General features: G+C 41.9%; 1 protein-coding gene across 1 annotated transcript in view; it reads left to right on the top strand.

Moving 5' to 3' along the window:
• The window catches only part of STXBP6 (syntaxin binding protein 6), an 81,557-nt gene that overhangs the window by 24,018 nt on the left and 38,068 nt on the right, over positions 1–19,471 (top strand). Inside the window, exon 2 of the mRNA XM_063439226.1 lies at positions 11,638–11,816. Coding sequence (XP_063295296.1) covers positions 11,663–11,816 — 154 coding nt within the window. The 5' untranslated portion in view covers positions 11,638–11,662. The remainder of the gene's footprint in view (positions 1–11,637; positions 11,817–19,471) is intronic.

Genomic DNA, 19,471 nt, shown 5'->3' with positions numbered 1-19,471 from the left:
GGGTGATGGGAATTTCGTGTAGCATCTTGTTTTTATGCCTACTGTCTTAAAGTTTCCTGTTTGTTCCGGAGTAGCTGTTGGAGTAACCAACGGGAAGAAGCCCTGCTACCACTGCTCTCCTCTACAGTCTCCCTCCATGTTAATGGTGCTACCATTAGCTCCACCACACAGGCTCGCTGCCTAGGTGTTCACAAGGCTCTGACCTCTCCTTCACCCCTCATGTACAGTCTATCGCCAAATCCTGCCGCTTCCATCTCAAAAACATTACATGCAACTGCCCCTACTTGACACCCGATGCGGCTAAGGTGCTGGTCCATGCCACTGTCCTCTCTCGCCTTGACTACTGTAATCCGCTTCTCAGTGGTCTTACGTGCTCCCAACTTGCCTCATTGCAATCTATAATGAATGCGGCGGCGCGGTTCATCTTCCTGTCTGCCCACGCCTCACCCCTCTGTCAGTCCCTGCGTTGGCTTCCTGTAAGATATAGGGCTCAATATAAAATTATGGTTCTTGCTTTCAAATCTCTACATAATGCTACTCCCACCTATCTATCCTCCTTAATATACAAGTATGTCCTGTCTAGGCCCAAACACTCTGCCGAAGACCTACGTCTATCCTCTGTTCGTACTCCCACTTCTGATGCTCACCTTCAAGACTTCTATAGGGCTGCACTGTTCATGTTGAACTCCCTTCCCTTTTCCATTAGACGCTCACCCACTCTTTCAAAAAAAATCATTAAAAATTCACTTTTTCACAAAAGCATATAAAACGTTAATGGCTGCCAACTGATTCATCTCCTCCAACTGTCATTTAAAAAAAAAAAAAAAAAGAGAACCCTCACTGTCCTAAGTGAATACTTTTCTACCAATCTACTTCCCTTACCTTTTTTGTGTCACATTACCCTACTCCCTCTAGCATGTAAATTTATTGAGCAGGGCCCTCAACCCCTCTGTTCCTGTACGTCAAACTTGTCTGGCTACAATTACATGTTTGCTAGTCCATCCATTGTAAAGCACTACGGATTTGTTGGCGCTATAAAAATATAATAATAATTCTGAGACTATCCCCAGCTTAAAACATGGAACTCCAGGTATCTATTCATACCTGAAGGTTCATTCTGTCAGCTGGTACCACAGTTTCTAGTTCCCGATAAACAGATAAGCTAGGTGCTGCGCTCAAAGTGAGTGATTCTCATGGCCCTTTAAGACACCGCAGTTGAGCGATCGCCTACCTAGTGATGAGTCGGAGTCTGCCCCATGATGCGGGAGACCCCAGTGTCAGAAAATACCCTGGTGAACTCTCCTTGCATGCCCCCCTGCTCAGTGGTCAATGCCGGCCCTTCCGAGCTGCCCAGCACCAATCACAATTTCAGGAGTTGCAGCATTAGGTGCAGTCATATAGTACACAATGCTCTGTAATATGTTGGAGGAATTCCCTCTGCTGACCTCAGTACTGACATCAGAGAGGGATTTCCCAGCTGAGGTGGAATTAGGGCAGCATTATGGGAAGGTTTGGTGTTGGATTAAGGGATGGGTGAGGGGAAGGATTATGGGATGGGTTAGGGGTAGGATTAGGTGATGGATTAAGGGCTGGGTTAGGGGTAGGATTAGGGGAATAGTCTACATGAGGTATCCTTGTGCTCCAGAACTGTAGCAGAATACCAATATGGGATGATTACAGTAGTGGGATATGCATGGGCTGTGAATTACCCCAAAATAAAACTTGATAAAAATGATAATATATACTTTGACCAAGGTTTGTGCTAAAGGTTACATGAAAAGTGTCAAAAAGTTATTAGATAGCCTGGTGCATGTACTTTCTACGAACATATAGGTGTAGAGTTTTGGATTACTCGGTGTAAACAAATAAAATTAAAACATTTTTTTTTTTCCTAATACTTTTTTTTTGAAGTGCTCGATGATAACAGACATAAGCCAGTATACAGTAGAGAGTTTGCAATGAGTTAGCATGTCAAGTCAGGTTAAATGTATACATAAATCAGCACATTTTTATGAAAAGAAGAAAATAGACAATATAGTGTATAAACAGGCTGGATAAACTCAGATTAGCGTGTCAGCCAATGCCTCGGTTTGGGATTGCAGGGTAGTCTGAGTATTGCGGCAATAGTGGGGTGCACCAGGTTGCCATCTCTAATGCCCCATGCTTGAAATAGGACCCGCATCTGAAATCCACTGACCAAGTAGCTTAAGTCCTTCCCTGTCGGGATAATGCAGAAGCTCCGGGTGGTCCCCATATACGGGAACGGGTCTTCCGCCGACGTGGTCGATGTTTCATGGCAATAGCCAGAATGGCCCTCAGCCCAGGTAGGCCAAAATTAGGTGTCACCAGAGCTTGTGAAGATGAGTTTCCCCGAGGTGACCCTGGCTCTCTGTGTCTCCCGCTGCTTCGCTCTCCCTCTTGAAGCTGAGACTGGAGCTGACATCCGAGCTTCCAGTTGTTGCCATAGGTGTTGCAGCAGTCGATCAGCTAAGCCATGCAGGGCCGTCTCTGGCCGTTGTAGCTTGTGCACCTATAGGGAGAGCTCGTCCGCCGTCTTGAGGGGATCAGTCGAATGTTCTATTCATGCAGTGTTGGGCGTACAAGTAAAGTGTGAGTATATGGAGCAAGCCAGAGGGGACTGGGAAAACCCCCATCGGTCTATAAGAGGTGGGGGTGTGGGGACAGCACTAGTCTGATTCCACACCGCCTGTCGGCATCGGGGCTGATGTGTGCTATAGCCATTGCTGCCGCCCAGGAGTAGTGTGAATTTGAGTGCATAGCATTGTTTTATGTAGTAGAGGGACCCATCTAACAAAGTTTTTAAATGTATATGATTTCTTTAAACTGCCACTGACGAGAATTGCACATCATTTAAGGCCAAAATATTCACATCGGAAACTATATCCAAGTGAGCTTCCCCTCTCCCTCCCCACACACAAGGTATTCCAGCCTAAAATTTACATTTCCTCTGTTCTCATTTTCCATTTTATTGTCTTCACTGGAAATGTTCATTTTATATCAATAAATAAACGGGGGCGGAGGGGGGGATAGAAAGAAAAATCACTGCAATTAGGGTAAACTAGCAGATTCATTTGTCAAGTAACTGAAATTCCACTGATAGTTCTTGCAGAACTGAACAATTTAACAGTTTTTTTGTCATATAGAATTTCAAGAAATGTGAGTAGGAATGGCCGAGAACAGATATTCATCATTTACAGTACGAGAATGAAGCCTGCCGGAGAGACAGTGACATCTATCACATTGAACAAGCCTGATTGTAAATGTCATATTGTTGCTAATTGTGCTACTCCATCCCTGCCTACCAGGCCAGCCTCCCCGCACCCACGCTCTCTCTCTCTCCGAGATTGGTGCACCCGATCTCCAGTTTAAAACAGAGACATCTGCCTACAGATATTCTGCACTAATATATGAGCTTATACCTGCCTAATTACCACTATTAGCATTTATAGCCTTTTCTCGCTAGGTTAGCATTGCTGTTTCAGCACAAATCATCACGCTAAGCGGACTCACACTGGGTGGTTCTGTAGAAACTTCGGTTATTAATGCCTTCGTTCCCCGCTGTATTCTAGGAGGAATCTGTGGGCAAATCGTAATTCCAGGGGCTAGGGCTGACTTCTCTAAATCTTAAAGGTGCGTGCAATCATTTTCTGGTGTTATTTATTATTATTTTTTTTTTTTTTTTTTTTAACTTTTTGTTTTATGCCATTTACACTCTGACAACAGAGAATTTAAATAACAATAGGCATTTCGGTAATCACATGTACCTTTTTGTTTTTAGTTTTGTGTTACTGGACCAGTGATCTACAGGTTCTTAGCTGTCTGGCTGTGGTGGCATAGACCACCTATTAATTCTGTTAATAGGTTCAAAACAGTGCTTAACCCCTTAAGGACCAATCACTGTCTATACAGTTGTAACATTATAGAAATCTGCAAGAATGTACTGACACTGATGCAGGATCTATATAATATTATTATTTGTTTTATTATTATTATAGGGATACTATAGGGTCAGAAACACAAACATGCATTCCTGACCCTATAGTGTTAAAACCACCATTTAGGTGGCTTGCCCTTCCTTAACCCCCTTAAAGAAGGTAAAACAAAACTTTTTTCCTCCGCTCCCGATCCGCCTCCTAGCTGTCATTATCAGACTTTATTATTTTTACCCAATCCAATGAAATAGGATGGAGGCTTTAATCAACGCATCTCTGAGGAAAATTCAGCATCTCCCTGCAGAGCGTGGAGACCCAAAAAGCACCTCCAGTGTGACCATCTGAGGAGTGGCCAGTGGAGGTGTCTCTAGGGGGCAGTGTAAACACTGTCCCACAACATACAATGTTTATGTAACTTGTTTACCTGTGTACAGTATCGTCCTAAATACTGTGGTTATTGTGACGGAACACCGTCACTGAGTACCATGTCCACATGCGCTTGCCTGCTTATTGTTTTCAGGTCATCCTGCTGGGGATCTCCCTATCTGTGTGGTCCCCTTGTTTGCAAATCTTGTTTAGGCTTGATTAAAAGGTTGTGCTCGTCCCATAATCAATATAATAAAAACGAGGCTTAATTATTAATCTGTGGGTACGTATTAATATTTCTTTTGGATATGATACGGGAACACACGGGTTTGTTTTCTTAAAAGCTAATGATCATTAACATATCAAAGAAATTAACTCCTCAATTAAGTGTTACAGGCCATATAGTTGAAGTCAGTTAGTTTACATTGGAATTAGACATACTGGCTTTTCAAGTGTAGAATTTCACACCTTGCAGAGCCTATGATTAATCCAAGGATCAATCCATATGGTAAACCATCTGACCCCTTTCACATTCCTATCCAATTTACATTCCCCCTTCTGTCATCTACCAAGTTCTACCAAGTGGCCAATTCACATATGCACTAGATAAATTGCATTAAATGGCAATATTCTATAATGCAACAATTAATTATGTACCCTTGCTGTGACACCTCCCCCATATGCCAGCTATTCGGTAATGTAACTGTCGTGGGGTTATGAAATATTAAAATGTGTTTGTGGGGTGTTTTACAATTTTTTTTTTTTTTTTTGTACCTGGGAGATAAATGAGTTTGTACAATTTCTGACTCCATTATCTCCCAGGCACAGGGGAGGAGTTTGTGTGTAATTGTATGGAGACCCCCTGCTGGGGATCTGTGTATAACTTGGCTGTACCATGTCCCATTAAAAATCAATTCAAGTTGTACTACCAGAACTGTGTGTCGTCCAGTTACTGTGGGAAACGGATGTCTGCTTATTTCTGGCTGAGGGAAGGAATTAGCAGAGCTAACCGGTTGGGTTACCCGTGGTCCGCTACAGTTATAAAATAAATAATGCCATTTAAGTATAATTTAACAGCTGGACTGTATAGTACTACTGATGCTTAACAAGATGGAGATTTTGTATTGGCATAAGGTCTTCAGGGGCTTAATTTTTGACGATTGCAAAAATGTTAATGGTCTGTAAGGGGTTAATATTGTGTAATGGACTTTATAATTGAAAGCCTCAACTCTTTCCAAAGAGATTCATTGCAATAAACTTGAATATATATATATAACCACTTAACCAGTCACTGGAGCAGGCCAAGTGTATGGGTTGTACTTTTATCTTGCACTTTATTTGTGGCCTCTCTTGTGCTGAAGAATTTTCTAAGTAGCCCATTTAGCATATTGTTGGCCCCGCTGTGTGACTGCAAGGCCAAGCTTTTCAAAACACTTTCAAACACCGGATTGAGTGGCTGCCGAGAACCAACACATCAACCAGGCGGGTGCTGTATTAAAACCACTATAGCAGTACTCGATAGATTGTGATGTCTACTTGAGGTCAACTCAACCCTTGTAGAGTTTACTTTGAGAAAGAAAGAAAAGCTCAGTTGCATTATCTCTTTGCTGTGGTTATTAATGCAGTCTGGCGTGAACTTCTTCTTCAAAACCTCTGCAGTCCTCAAACTATATGTATTATTTAAAAAAAATAATTCTGTACTTATCGGAGCTGTGTATCTACAGCATCAGTTCAAGCTATTACCTGTGCCAGGAGGTGGTTGGATGAACAGATGCCCTACACTAAGTTCGAGGTTGGAACCATCTTTCTTGCGAAGGTTGATGTATGTGTCTTGCGTCTGCAGAGGGCACAGCCCTGCTGGTGGTGCATTTATGATAAAATAGCAACCGAGTACAGCTGTTTGCTTGAAAGCTTTCTGCAGCAGGCGTCCATCGAGCAAATGGAGACACATTGCTTGACTGCTGGTATATGCATTTATTTATTTTTTTGAGCTTTTTTATGCCTCTTTATTTAAAGGAAAATAAAATTATCAGGAGTTGGAAACTTTATCTGTGCTCTGCAGATTATTACCGAATCCAGTGAGCATTTGAGAATTCTAATTGCTTTTCAGAACCATTGATTGCTTATAGAACATCAATTGCTTCCACTGTTAAACTCTTTAAAGATTTGCCCAAACATATATGTTTCTGGTAAAGCTCAAAGTATTGTTATTTATTTTATTTATCTGTGTGGTGGTTTTTATTTTTTTTTATGTATTAACAAAATGCATGACTGATCTTAAATGAAGACATTATTTACGAAATGTTTGATTTGCATTAAAGCGGCACTGTCATGCCGAATTCCGTTTTTTTTTTAACCCCCCTCCCGCCTCAACTACATCCAATCGACCCCCTAGTCACCCCCCAAATGCCCCTATGCCCCCCACATTACCTATTTTTTCTTTATTTTCTGCCCCGATCTATATTCAGGGCGCCGCCATCTTTGTGTGGGTAGGTGAAGTCCCTGTGGGACACGTCATCTACCCACACTAGATAGCACTGAGATTCCCGCACATGCCCAGTGAAACATCTGGACATGCGAACGGGAATTTCACCTATTCATTCATTCATCAGACAGACGAATGAATGAATAGAAAAAAATCAGACGAACAAACTAACACTGTGTATCAGTGTTCGTTTGTTCGTTCAGTTTATTACAAGGAGGGAGCTACCGGCGTGCAGCTCCCTCCTTGTAATATGTAAAGACAGAAGCGGCAGGGAGCAGTGCTCCCCACCACTTCATAAGCCCCCCAGGTCCCCTCCTCAATCTATGGGGGTCAATATGACCCCCATAATAGCACAAGGGAGATTAAAATCTCCCCAATGCCCCTACTCGCTATATCGCGAGTAGGGGCATGTCCACTAAACAGAGAGCAGCCTGTGGCTGCTCACTGTAAAAAAAAAAAAAAAAAAGGGTAATAAGGGGGGGACGGGGGACCTACTGTCCTCCCCCGCCGGCCCCCACCCCTGGACGGCTGGTGGGGGCCATAATAGTAATAAGGGGGGGGGACCTACTGTCCTCCCCCCCGGCCCCCACCCCTGGGCGGCAGGTGGGGGCCATAATAGTAATAAGGGGGGGGGGGACCTACTGTCCTCCAGCCCCCGGCCCCCACCCCTGGGCGGCGGGTGGGGGCCCTAATGGTAAAAGGGGGGGGGACCTACTGTCCTCCCCCCGCCCCCCACCCCTGGGCGGCGGTTGGGGGCCGTAACGATAATGGGGGGGGGACCTACTGTCCTCCCCCCGCCCCCACCCCTGGGCAGCGGGTGGGGGCACTAAGTAAATCCCCCCCCCATCAAGGTGACTAGGGGTGCCCAAGCCCCTAGTCACCCACCCCCCACCCAAATAAAAAATGCCCCTACCTACCCCCCTCACCCTAAAAAATAGTGAGGGGGGAATAAAATTGCTAACCTGTAAAGTAAAATTAAACTTACCATTCGACGTCTTCTTTTTTCTAAAATCTTCATTTTCAGCCCCAAAAAAGGCCAAATAAAAAACCATCATAGCCGTCGAACTAAAAATAAAATAAAAAACCCGAGCGCAAAAAAAAAAACCAGACGAAAAAGAAAAAACCCGAGCGCACAAAAAAATAATCCATCTTCACCCATGGAGGGCTCCGCACAGACTGAGCTCCGCAGGGCGGGGCAAGGCTTATAAAGCCTTGCCCCGCCCTGCAATTAGCCTAAGAACACTCTGATTGGTGGGTTTAAGCCAATCAGAGTGCTCTTTGTCATTTTACAAGCGTGGGAAAGTTCTTTGGAATTTTCCCACGCTTGTAAAATGACACAGAGCACTGTGATTGGATGGATTTCAAGCCATCCAATCACAGTGCTCTGTGTCATTTTACAAGCGTGGGAAAATTCCAAAGAACTTTCCCACGCTTGTAAAATGACACAGAGGACTGTGATTGGATGGATTTCAAGCCATCCAATCACTGTGCTCTGTGTCATTTTACAAGCGTGGGAAAATTCCAAATAACTTTCCCACGCTTGTAAAATGACACAGAGCACTGTGATTGGATGGATTTCAAGCCATCCAATCACAGTGCTCTGTGTCATTTTACAAGCGTGGGAAAATTCCAAAGAACTTTCCCACGCTTGTAAAATGACACAGAGCACTGTGATTGGATGGATTTCAAGCCATCCAATCACAGTGCTCTGTGTCATTTTACAAGCGTGGGAAAATTCGAAAGAACTTTCCCACGCTTGTAAAATTACACAGAGCACTGTGATTGGATGGCTTGAAATCCATCCAATCACAGTGCTCTGTGTAATTTTACAAGCGTGGGAAAATTCCAAAGAACTTTCCCACGCTTGTAAAATGACACAGAGCACTGTGATTGGATGGATTTCAAGCCATCCAATCACAGTGCTCTGTGTCATTTTACAAGCGTGGGAAAATTCCAAAGAACTTTCCCACGCTTGTAAAATGACACAGAGCAGTGTGATTGGATGGATTTCAAGCCATCCAATCACAGTGCTCTGTGTCATTTTACAAGCGTGGGAAAATTCCAAAGAACTTTCCCACGCTTGTAAAATGACAAAGAGCACTCTGATTGGCTTAAATCCACCAATCAGAGTGTTCTGTGTCATTTTACAAGCGTGGGAAAGTTCTTTGGAATTTTCCCACGCTTGTAAAATTACACAGAGCACTGTGATTGGATGGATTTCAAGCCATCCAATCACAGTGCTCTGTGTAATTTTACAAGCGTGGGAAAGTTCTTTAGAATTTTCCCACGCTTGTAAAATGACACAGAGCACTGACACAGAGCCCTCCATGGGTGAAGATGGATTATTTTTTTGTGCGCTCGGGTTTTTTCTTTTTCGTCGGGTTTTTTTTTTTTTTGCGCTCAGGTTTTTTATTTTATTTTTAGTTCGACGGCTATGATGGTTTTTTATTTGGCCTTTTTTGGGGCTGAAAAATGAAGATTTTAGAAAAAAGAAGACGTCGAATGGTAAGTTTAATTTTACTTTACAGGTTAGCAATTTTATTCCCCCCTCACTATTTTTTAGGGTGAGGGGGGTAGGTAGGGGCATTTTTTATTTGGGTGGGGGGTGGGTGACTAGGGGCTTGGGCACCCCTAGTCACCTTGATGGGGGGGGGGGAATTTACTTAGTGCCCCCACCCGCCGCCCAGGGGTGGGGGCCGGGGGGGGGGCAGTAGGCCCCCCCCCTTATTACTATGATGGCCCCCACCCGCCGCCCAGGGGTGGGGGCCGGGGGGTGAGGACAGTAGGTCCCCCCCCTCTTATTACCATTATGGTCCCCACCCGCCGGCCAGGGGTGGGGGCCGGGGGGGAGGACAGTAGGTCCCCCCCCCTACTACTATTATGGCCCCCACCCGCCGCCCAGGGGTGGGGGCCGGGGGGGGAGGACAGTAGGTCCCCCCCCCACTACTATTATGGCCCCCACCCGCCGCCCATGGGTGGGGGCCGGGGGGGGAGGACAGTAGGTCCCCCCTCTTATTACCATTATGGCCCCCACCCGCCGCCCAGGGGTGGGGGCCGGGGGGGGAGGACAGTAGGTCCCCCCCCTCTTATTACCATTATGGCTCCCACCCGCCGGCCAGGGGTGGGGGCCGGGGGGGGAGGACAGTAGGTCCCCCCTCCCTACTACTATTATGGCCCCCACCCGCCGCCCAGGGGTGGGGGCCGGGGGGGAGGACAGTAGGTCCCCCCCTTATTACCATTATGGCCCCCACCCGCCGCCCAGGGGTGGGGGCCGGGGGGGAGGACAGTAGGTCCCCCCCCCCTCATTATCTTTATGGCCCCCACCCACCGCTCAGGGGTGGGGGCCGGGGGGGGGGGGGACAATCGGTCTCCCTCCCTTATTTTACTTTACAGCCCCCACCAGTCGTTTAGGGGTGGGGGGCAATATATATATTTTTTTTTTTTTCAGTGAGTAACTGCTTACTAGACATGCCCCTACTCGCGGTATAGCGAGTAGGGGCATATTATTTACTAATACCAAGTCATTTTTACTTGGTGTTAGTAAATTTGGCTGAAAGACCAATTTAGGTCTTTCAGCCTTTTAGTAGATAGCTCCCTGATACCGTGGGAATTAGGGAGTTATCTACTAAGTGGCTGCAAGATGCAGCCACAGCAATGAATAGGATCGGAGTTTCATTCATTTGAATGAAATTCCGATCCGAACAAAGTACCGAATTGCATCCTAACACCAATGGAGAAACTGTTCTCATTCTGTTAGGATGCAATTCGGCAGTTTTGCCGGCGTTCTGTCTAAGTGACAGGACGTTCGGCAATACTGACAGGAAGCATTGTGGGAACTGGGAGGAAAGCTAGGGATCATGGGAAAATTGGTCTGACCAGCGGAAATGAAGCACACTTTGCTCCTCCGCTGGTCAGAGCTGGTCAAGCGGAGGAATCCTCCATAAGACAGAGTCCCTACTTTGTCTTATGATTTTAAAGAAAACTAAAGAAGACAGGAAGAAAAGAATAACAGATCCCGAGAGAGGGGGAGAAGAGGAAGAGATTGAGGAAAGGTAAGTTCGGCATGACAGTGCCGCTTTAAGATTTGTCAGTTTATGTCATCCACCACAAAGCTTGTGACTGGAATTCCGACCGTTAAAGAGTTACTATAAGCCTATTGAGAGCGGGAACTTTACTTACTTATTTTTTAAATCCAGAGCTAGGCAATGCTCCCGGCATGATGTCCCCTTCTGATGTCACAAAGACATTGCGTAGGTCCAATTAGACAGTATGTTCCAATCACAATCACAACCTGTGATTGGACCATATTGCCGGCTCAGAGTGCATGGCTGGTGAGAGGTAGTTTTTTTTTGTTTTTTTTGCAAACCTCGATGCTGCAAAGAGAGAGGTGGGAGGGAGGACCAGGTGGGATGGGAGAGCTAGCTTCCCCTTGCAGGCAGAGCGCATGCCGGGTTTTAAAGTCTATTGACAATGTGCAGTGCACGCTGACAACACATGTAGTTTATGCACAGAATTGATATAAGGCAGCCCGTAATAGTTTTTTGCTGCCAGTGCCACGGTGCTGGGGGTGCAACTTGCCCCTGGCACATTATTGCCAATATCTCTGGATGTGCAGTGTTTCAAGATGACCACTTCAGATCACTTAAGTGGGTGGTTGGAGTAACCCTTTAAAAGCATTCCGTGGTATGATGGTGATTGATTTTTAACGGGAAATATCACTTCTCTGGAACTTACAAAATGATATTAAACATGGGAATTTTTCCTGATCTTTACAGCTTTTAAACATTTTCACTTTATTGTCTCTAATTCTGAACCTTCCGTTTGTTCATCTAGGTGTGAGACTCTGAACCCCAACACGATGTCTGCTAAAGTCGTCATCAGCAAGGAGGTGTTCTCCCCACAGGATGAAAGGATGTTGGGGGCTGTTCAAGTTAAACGAAGAACCAAGAAAAAGATTCCCTTCTTAGCAACAGGAGGGCAAGGAGAGTACCGCACTTACATTTGTTTATCAGGTACTGCTCCACACTCTGCACATGCACCACATGGCTTCTACCAAGAAAACAAGCAATACATCATGCTACATTTTAAGAGTGTTTGTAGAATTCAGAATCTGTAGGTTTCCTGTTTGTGTTCGAGAAGTGAGGGGCTCAAGGTGTAATGAGTGACATAGGGAATTAAAACCCAAAGAGTATGGACCCTTTCTTCTAAAGGAGGATGGTTGCTAGTTTTTCATTACAGTTTTGTGATAAAAGATTTATTTATTTTGCAACATTCTGCATCTTAAATCTGCCTCCTACCCATTCTAAAATACCTGCTTCTTGCGGTTTACTTTATTTGGGTAAGTGATATCACAGTGCCATTAGCCCTTCCATTGTGTTGCCCCCACCTTAACCTGCAGAATTTCTTTAATAATACAATTGTACGTGTCATCAGGAATCACAGCAAAGACTTCTTGGAGGCGTAATTCCGCTAACCGCTTTCATACGTAGAAAGCCGACAACTGAACTACAAGTCCCAGAAACCCTTGTTTAGAGCAAAACTGGGGCTTATGAGAGCGAGAGAGCTCTTTGAAATGTTTTAGCCAAACCCTCCACGGTACACACTATATACATACACAGGCACTTTGTGATTGACAGCTTCATAGGTCAGAGAAACACAGATGCTCGTTATCTCTAGCTACTGACTGCATGGAGAACAACTAGTGCTGAAATGCACTTTAACCTGTTCAGTACTGGGTTATACATGGCCAACAGTTGCAACCAGAATTAGGAGTCTCTTGAAATTGGTATTATCTTCCATTAATAGCATGGTGCAGCGTGCCACCTTTGTATGTTTTAATGAGTTGTTTGTATAGATACGTATCTAAATATATAGGTGGATAGATATATGAGACAGCGCAAGTTAACGGTGTCTTTGTATCCAGATGTAAACGTAAATATGGAGACCAAAAAAAAACCACACCTTTTGTACAAATCAATTTTTAGGAACATTTTCAAATATTCAGACAAATGCACTGCTTAAATTGTTTTCAGTTCTAAACTAGAATAATGTATTTTACAGAAACATTTTATTTTTGAAATCCAGAAAAAATGGATTGCAGAGGTGCCAACTTAAAATTTGACACCGTAAACATTCTCAGCTATTTTATCTATCAGAATTGGATATTGTTTTGCAACTTTTTATGTTTACTTTTTGTATACAGTATACTTTATCTTCAGAATAGAATTGGCACTGTATGTAATTGCACGTTGTCAGAGATAACATACCCCATCCATCTTTTGTAGTCTGTCTGATTTGTGTGAATCTGTCAACAAGTTAACCTATGACCTTCTCAATCCTTTCCTTAGTATGGATCTCCAGTGTCTGACTTTTTTTCTGATTGTGTCTGAATACTACACTATAATTCAAGTCTTTTTTTTCCTGACACAAACTCAATGCTAATGTTTCTTTCCCCACGCCTCTTTCTTGAGCTCCAAGTTTCTGAATAATTTGCCTCCCTAATGAGCCTGTTTTATTCTATTCTTTAGATTTAATGACTCGGAAGTAGAGTTTTGAGGTTATTTCGAGCAGTTAAAGGATTCAATTTAGTCGCGTAAGCTAAAAATTAGCAAAGGCACGGATATCCCTGTCACAATGTACTGAAAAGGCTCAAACGTATGTAAAAAACATTAGAGATAAAATAAAAATATTAAAAGATATATAACCTGAAGTGGCAGTACGTGATAATAATAAAAAAAAAAAATGCAAATATTATAATTTTTCTAGATATCTGCCCCTTCTGTAGAAAATAAAAGCAAACCAGTGAGCACATTTTTATGATTGCCATGTAAAAGTATTAAACATATTTTTACGACAATATGCACATTATTTTTATTTATCTTTTGCTTCAGTAATAAAATATTCTATTTGATTCATAGAATTTAGCATTTTGTTTACTTTTCACAAGTATAGAATAGTGTATTAAATGGGCACTGCTTGTCCAATGAACATGCGTTGGTGCTTGGTCTATTTGTGAGTCATGACAATCTACTTGTTTTGAGACACAAAATAATTTCAAACTGGGTCCCCTGCCCAGAACCCTGAACATTGACAGGGTCATTTACTAAACTCTGAATTTTTGTAAATATATTCCATAAAATAAATTTAGTACTTGTAATTCCCACTTTAGAACTGATGATGTTTGCCTTTAGGCTATGAAATTTTGATGTTTATCTGCTACACTGTTTTCATGTCTAGTCTCTACTTACTTGCTAAAGTCTACACTTTATGCTGCAGTCTACATTTGTACGGAAGCCCAACACTCACTGATAGGCTGTTAAATCTAGAGTATACCTTTAAAAGCTGAGCTCAGGTTAATCTTTACATGATCAAAATAAATTGTATTAAACACTATCTGTAGCAAAATATTGCTATACACGAATATTGCTCTGGCTGTGGGCCTCTGGGTTCCTGCCAGTTTCTTTATTGGTTACAGTGTCAGGCACAATGATATTTGGCAGACAGATTTAGTTTCTATGCCCTACTCTGGCAGACTGAAAGGATCTGTCCCAGTAGAGATTTAGTTTGAACAAAAAAGTGTTTTTTTCCGTGGGCATAGGCCAATATTTTCAAGGATTCACCCATCCCGTCTTATGCGCATGGATGAGAAAGATCTAAATTAAGTTGAAGCTGCTTCACACGTGTGGCACTAATTAGATTGCTCAGTTTATGGTGTGGCACGTGTGCTTACATTCTGTTTCAGCTCTTTGTTACTTCTTATAAAGCTCTGTTTTACGCGGTTGTAATGAAGGCATCTGCTTAGAATAATAGCATTTTTAGTAACTCATCAGATGCATTGCAGCGGTTAGCCCTTAGTTATTTTGTGGCCTAACAGGTTTCCAAGTATTAAGTCAAAGTATAGTTTGATAACCTGACCGGAAGGAATATTTTTGTGAGATAACTTATAGGCTAAAAAAAAAATGTTTCTGATGCATAAATATTGTTCAGAGCATTACACAATAAATTGCAAATTGTAATTCGAAAGGCTAACGTTGCTAATTAGTAAACAACCCGATAATACATGGTGCTCTATGTACATCCATATCTTATGCATACATATGTATTAATAGGATTTACGCAGAGTTGTGACATTCTGTTACATTTCACACTGTACAAACACCTGATGAAATAGCAGTTATTTGTTTTAAAACCTAAGCAGACTAAACTAATGTAATTTTACCACTTTTGCCTTAAAAGTTTAACCCGTGCCTACATTTACTTGTAAAATGGTTTGTTGTAAGCGACTTCAACAATTGCATTTGTTTAAAAAAAAAAAAAATTCAAATTTTTATTTAGTTTTTTTCTGAGCAAAATTATTTATTTTAAGTTAAACATCTGAAATCCCTTTTGTATGCAAACAATGAATTTCCATTTCTTTGTTTATGTATGTAATGTAGAATTTTGGATGATTCACTGAAGTGAGCAAGCTTTCAAGGCATATAGTCCTTATTTATTACCCTCTTAATTGTTATCCCGCTGTCCCTTTTCTGTTATCTAAGAGCGTGCAGGAGATATGAATTCATAACAGACCTTTAAGCCATCATTGTGTGATTTCACCTCCACTTAATGTGTTTCATAAATTAGCTTATTTAAATAACATTTGTGATCGCTCTGAATAACTTGCACACATGCATCAATTTTTATCAAGTGGTTATATTGTCAATGTACTTCCAGATATTCCATGTTATACTAAAATATCCCCACTTTTGACGTGTAAAATTTAAAAAAGTATAAGCCGCCCCGCGCCCCCCCCTTTTTTTTTTGCACAATAGGGATGCAAATCTACACACAATCCACATATCTATGCAGAATTCTAGACTCCCTTTCAAAGACTCTGCATGGGGCTTTGCATGCCAAAACAGAGGTCAGCACATCTTATCTTTTCTTTCCATAATTCACTTTTCCAAAAGCTTCCCATAAGTTTTTCTAGAACCTTTTTCCTATATATCTTGGTGATTTTTTTAAAATTTTTTAAAAAAAATGTAATTGCTGTAGACGGCCTAATCTATTAAGAAACCTTGTATTTTATTAAGTTGTTTTTTTTTTTTTTTTTTTTTTGTTTTTTTTTTAGCACCTACAGACTGTTAACCAGATACCCCCATATTCATTACTGCTGGAAGCAGCCCTGGTACTGAATGTAATGGGTACGCTATCACCAGACAGGCACAGTTTGTCTCCTGCTAGCCTGGCAGGAGTTTTGGACTTGTGAATGCAACTTCAGCTGTAGAGTTATTCCATCAATTATCTTGATGGCCTGTCCTATGAGCCTATAAGAACTAACTTATGTGTTGCAGGTCAATTTATTGAGAAGTCCTCCTTATTACTTTTTAACAGTTACAGCAAGCCCGGCCTGTTGTTCCTGTGATGTATGTATATCTTAACACTATATCATGTCGGATGCTGGCCCGTTTTAGTATAGTATAATAAAAACGTGCAATTTTGGGCACTTCTTTTCAAAAAGTAGAAAAAGTTCAGAACTGGGCTACAAAATTGATCAGTAGTCGAAAATGTGGATAATTTAGAACAGTTGAGTTTTGTTTATTTTAGAAAAAAAAGGTGATTAGATAATATACAAATCTATACAGGAGAAATGCGAAAAGGCCTCTGCTGATCTGACTGTGCAAATAACTAGAGGTCAGCAATTGTGTCAAGAAGTAAGGTGATTTTGCCTATTCCAACATATAAATAGTGTGGCAGTCTGCCAAGGTTTCACCGCCACTGATACCCTTTTTCCATTAGAAACAGCAAATAATTCCCACAGGCGCAATATCACTGATGTAGCATAAACCCCCACATATGAGCCAAGATTTAATGCTGGGAGAAAACGGTTTATCGGCAGTACAGGCATCAAATCTATACAGTCACTAAACTCCTCCTCTGTGCCTGAGATATAATGGAGTCAGGAACTTTACTAAACTCAATTATTTCCAAGCACAGAAAAACATAAAATTCAACAGCACCCCAGAAGTTACCCCCAATATACATGGAAACCCCACAAAAGTCACATCCCTGGCCAGCTTGGATCTAAGCGAACAATATAACCAAAAATTACCCTGATCTGTTTGGCAGTTTTTGATCACCTACGCATGGAAGTATCTGACTAGTCTGCCATGAGGTTGAAGCCCAAAACCGTTCCATGGGATTTGTGGCAAGAGCCAGTCTCCGTTCGTGGGGTTTTGTATGAAAACCACATAAGGTAGACGAAAGCGGGTTCATGTAGAATACTCCCCTTATTCGGTAGTATATAATTCCCGAAGGCCGTTTGTGTAGATGTTATGGAAAGGGAACAGGCAGCAGGTCCATGGTGACCGGTGTTCGGGAGAGTGCCTTGCCAAAATTGGTTCCAGACACTCGACCCCCAAGTCCCGCTACCTGCGTTCCGGAGACAAAATGTCCGCCATCCATTTTCCTGACCACGTGCGTTCGTATGCACAAAATGACGGCCACCCAGTGAAACATTTAATTAGTTCCTTTGTGGGTTTTTTATAATATACATTGTTCTAATGAGTCTCTGGGGTGGTCTCGGTTCGGGAGCCAAAAAAAATAAACAAAATAAAAATCGATACGAATCCAGAAATGCAAAAAGAGCCAAAAGTGAAGGGGATATTCCTTTACAAATAGTCTTTTGAAATGATAACACAAAATATGTTCTCTGCCTAAAGACAGTGTTTTTACATTTCATTGACAAGGACTGGGGAACTGGTTAAATTTTGTGGCAAGGTGGGAGGTTGTTAGTTGCTATTAGAAGGAATGTGTATCACAGAGAAGCCACCATTAACCGTGTGTGAAGAGTGTGTCCTCTTTTTGTCACTTTGCAAAAAGTGCAGATTTCAATAGAAATGTACACTATTCTAAATTAACTTGGTTACACCCCCCTTGACTTTCAAGCAGACAACACGTAATGTTACTTCCTGGTTTGGTTAGCTCAATGCAGTTAAACTTAAAAGGCAGCTATTGCTTAGAGCACCTGCCTTGCAAAAACCTTGCCTTGAACTGCGTTGGAAAGTCTGATTGGACAGTTACAGAACAGTCTGGGCGGGGTTAGAATGGGAATGGCTTGCAAATGCAGCAGACAATAGAACTGCAGGTTTTGCAAGCTGGGTTTCTATACACCACCAATGAAAAAAATTATAATTAAATGCATGCAGGTTTTTATTTGGGTATATCTATTAAACAAGGATTTTTATTTCTTTTGTATTTGGGGAGTTGAGTCCCCCATTAAACGGCTAGAATTCTAAATTTGGGTTAAACAATGAGGCTCTCATTACAGAGTTGGAGAGGGGAGACCATTGGCATGGCACTGCTCTGTGCTGTGTCATTGAATGGGTGAGACTAGTAATTGTTACACATGCCATGTCAGGTTATGTTAACACCGGTTAAAGAGAGTTTACATTTAATAATAATGTGTTGATAGGGCATTATGGGGAAAAAATGAAAAAAACAAAATACAAAAATATTGCAACAAAAATGAAGAAAACAAAGTACATTATATATTTGATGCGTTCCAAGAAAAATTAACTTTTGTGATACAGACTGAATGATAAGAGTACATGTAAACCATAAGAAGGAACAGCATGTGGGTAATGTAAACAAGGAGGGGGTTTGGCAGGAGTCTCACTAGATGGGCACAATTTACAAACATTAGCTATAGGTAATTAAAGGGACACTATAGTCACCAAAACAACTTTAGGATAATTAAGCAGTTTTGGGTTATACATCATGCCCCTGCAGTCTCAATGCTTAATTCTCTGCCATTTAGTTGTTAAATCACTTTATTTATGCGGCCCTAGCCACACCACCATGCATGTGACTTGCACAGCCTTCCTAAACACTTCCTGTAAAGAGTCATCTAATGCATTCTTCCATTATTGCAAATTTTGTTTAATTTAGAATTTATCCTGCACGGTTAATAGCTTGTTAGACCCTACAGAAGCCTCCTGTATGTAATGAAGTTCAATTATTATTATATTATTATATCCAATAAGTGAGCCCCTTGTGAATGCCAAAAGAACAAGCCCACTGGTCATAATCAGGAATGGGTGAGAATACTAATTGTTGCACAAGCATATATAAAACATGTGCTCTATGTGGACACACCCCTATTCACAAACCAAAGCATATTGAAAACACTTTATTTGGACATCATTTCAAACCCATTTTCACAAAAGCGCATTGAGGCAAGTCCTACCACTGATTTAGAGGGTTCACATTCCTAGAGAACAAATTTTGAGTTGCAAATAAGAAAAGAGTATTGTTCTGTAGTTTGGATAAGGTCACAAAGAAATTTAAAGAAAAGCTGGCATAAAATTAGTTATTCCCTCCGCTACCTGTGATGTTTGATTCAATGTGGTCACAGCGTTCTAGTGCAAATCTTTCGGCATTGTCTAGTATGGGATATCCCTTTGCTGCAAATTGACAGCGTTACTCATAGAAGCTGTAAAGTGATCAGCTTTATATGAACACTTTTTACTACAAAAATGGGCGGGTGTAGGGAATCACAGTTCAGTAGATATACCCCAATTAAAGTATGAATGCATTTCTTTGCAAGCATGTTGTCATTGGGGATATATCTAAAATTAAAAAAAATCTTGTAACAGTCTTATGACTGCAGCCTTTGCAAGCTCTCCCT

Source organism: Pelobates fuscus, chromosome 13 (genome assembly GCF_036172605.1).
Source record: "Pelobates fuscus isolate aPelFus1 chromosome 13, aPelFus1.pri, whole genome shotgun sequence".
In the NCBI taxonomy this organism is placed as follows: Eukaryota; Metazoa; Chordata; class Amphibia; order Anura; family Pelobatidae; genus Pelobates; species Pelobates fuscus.
This window is presented reverse-complemented; position numbering and strand designations above follow the sequence as displayed.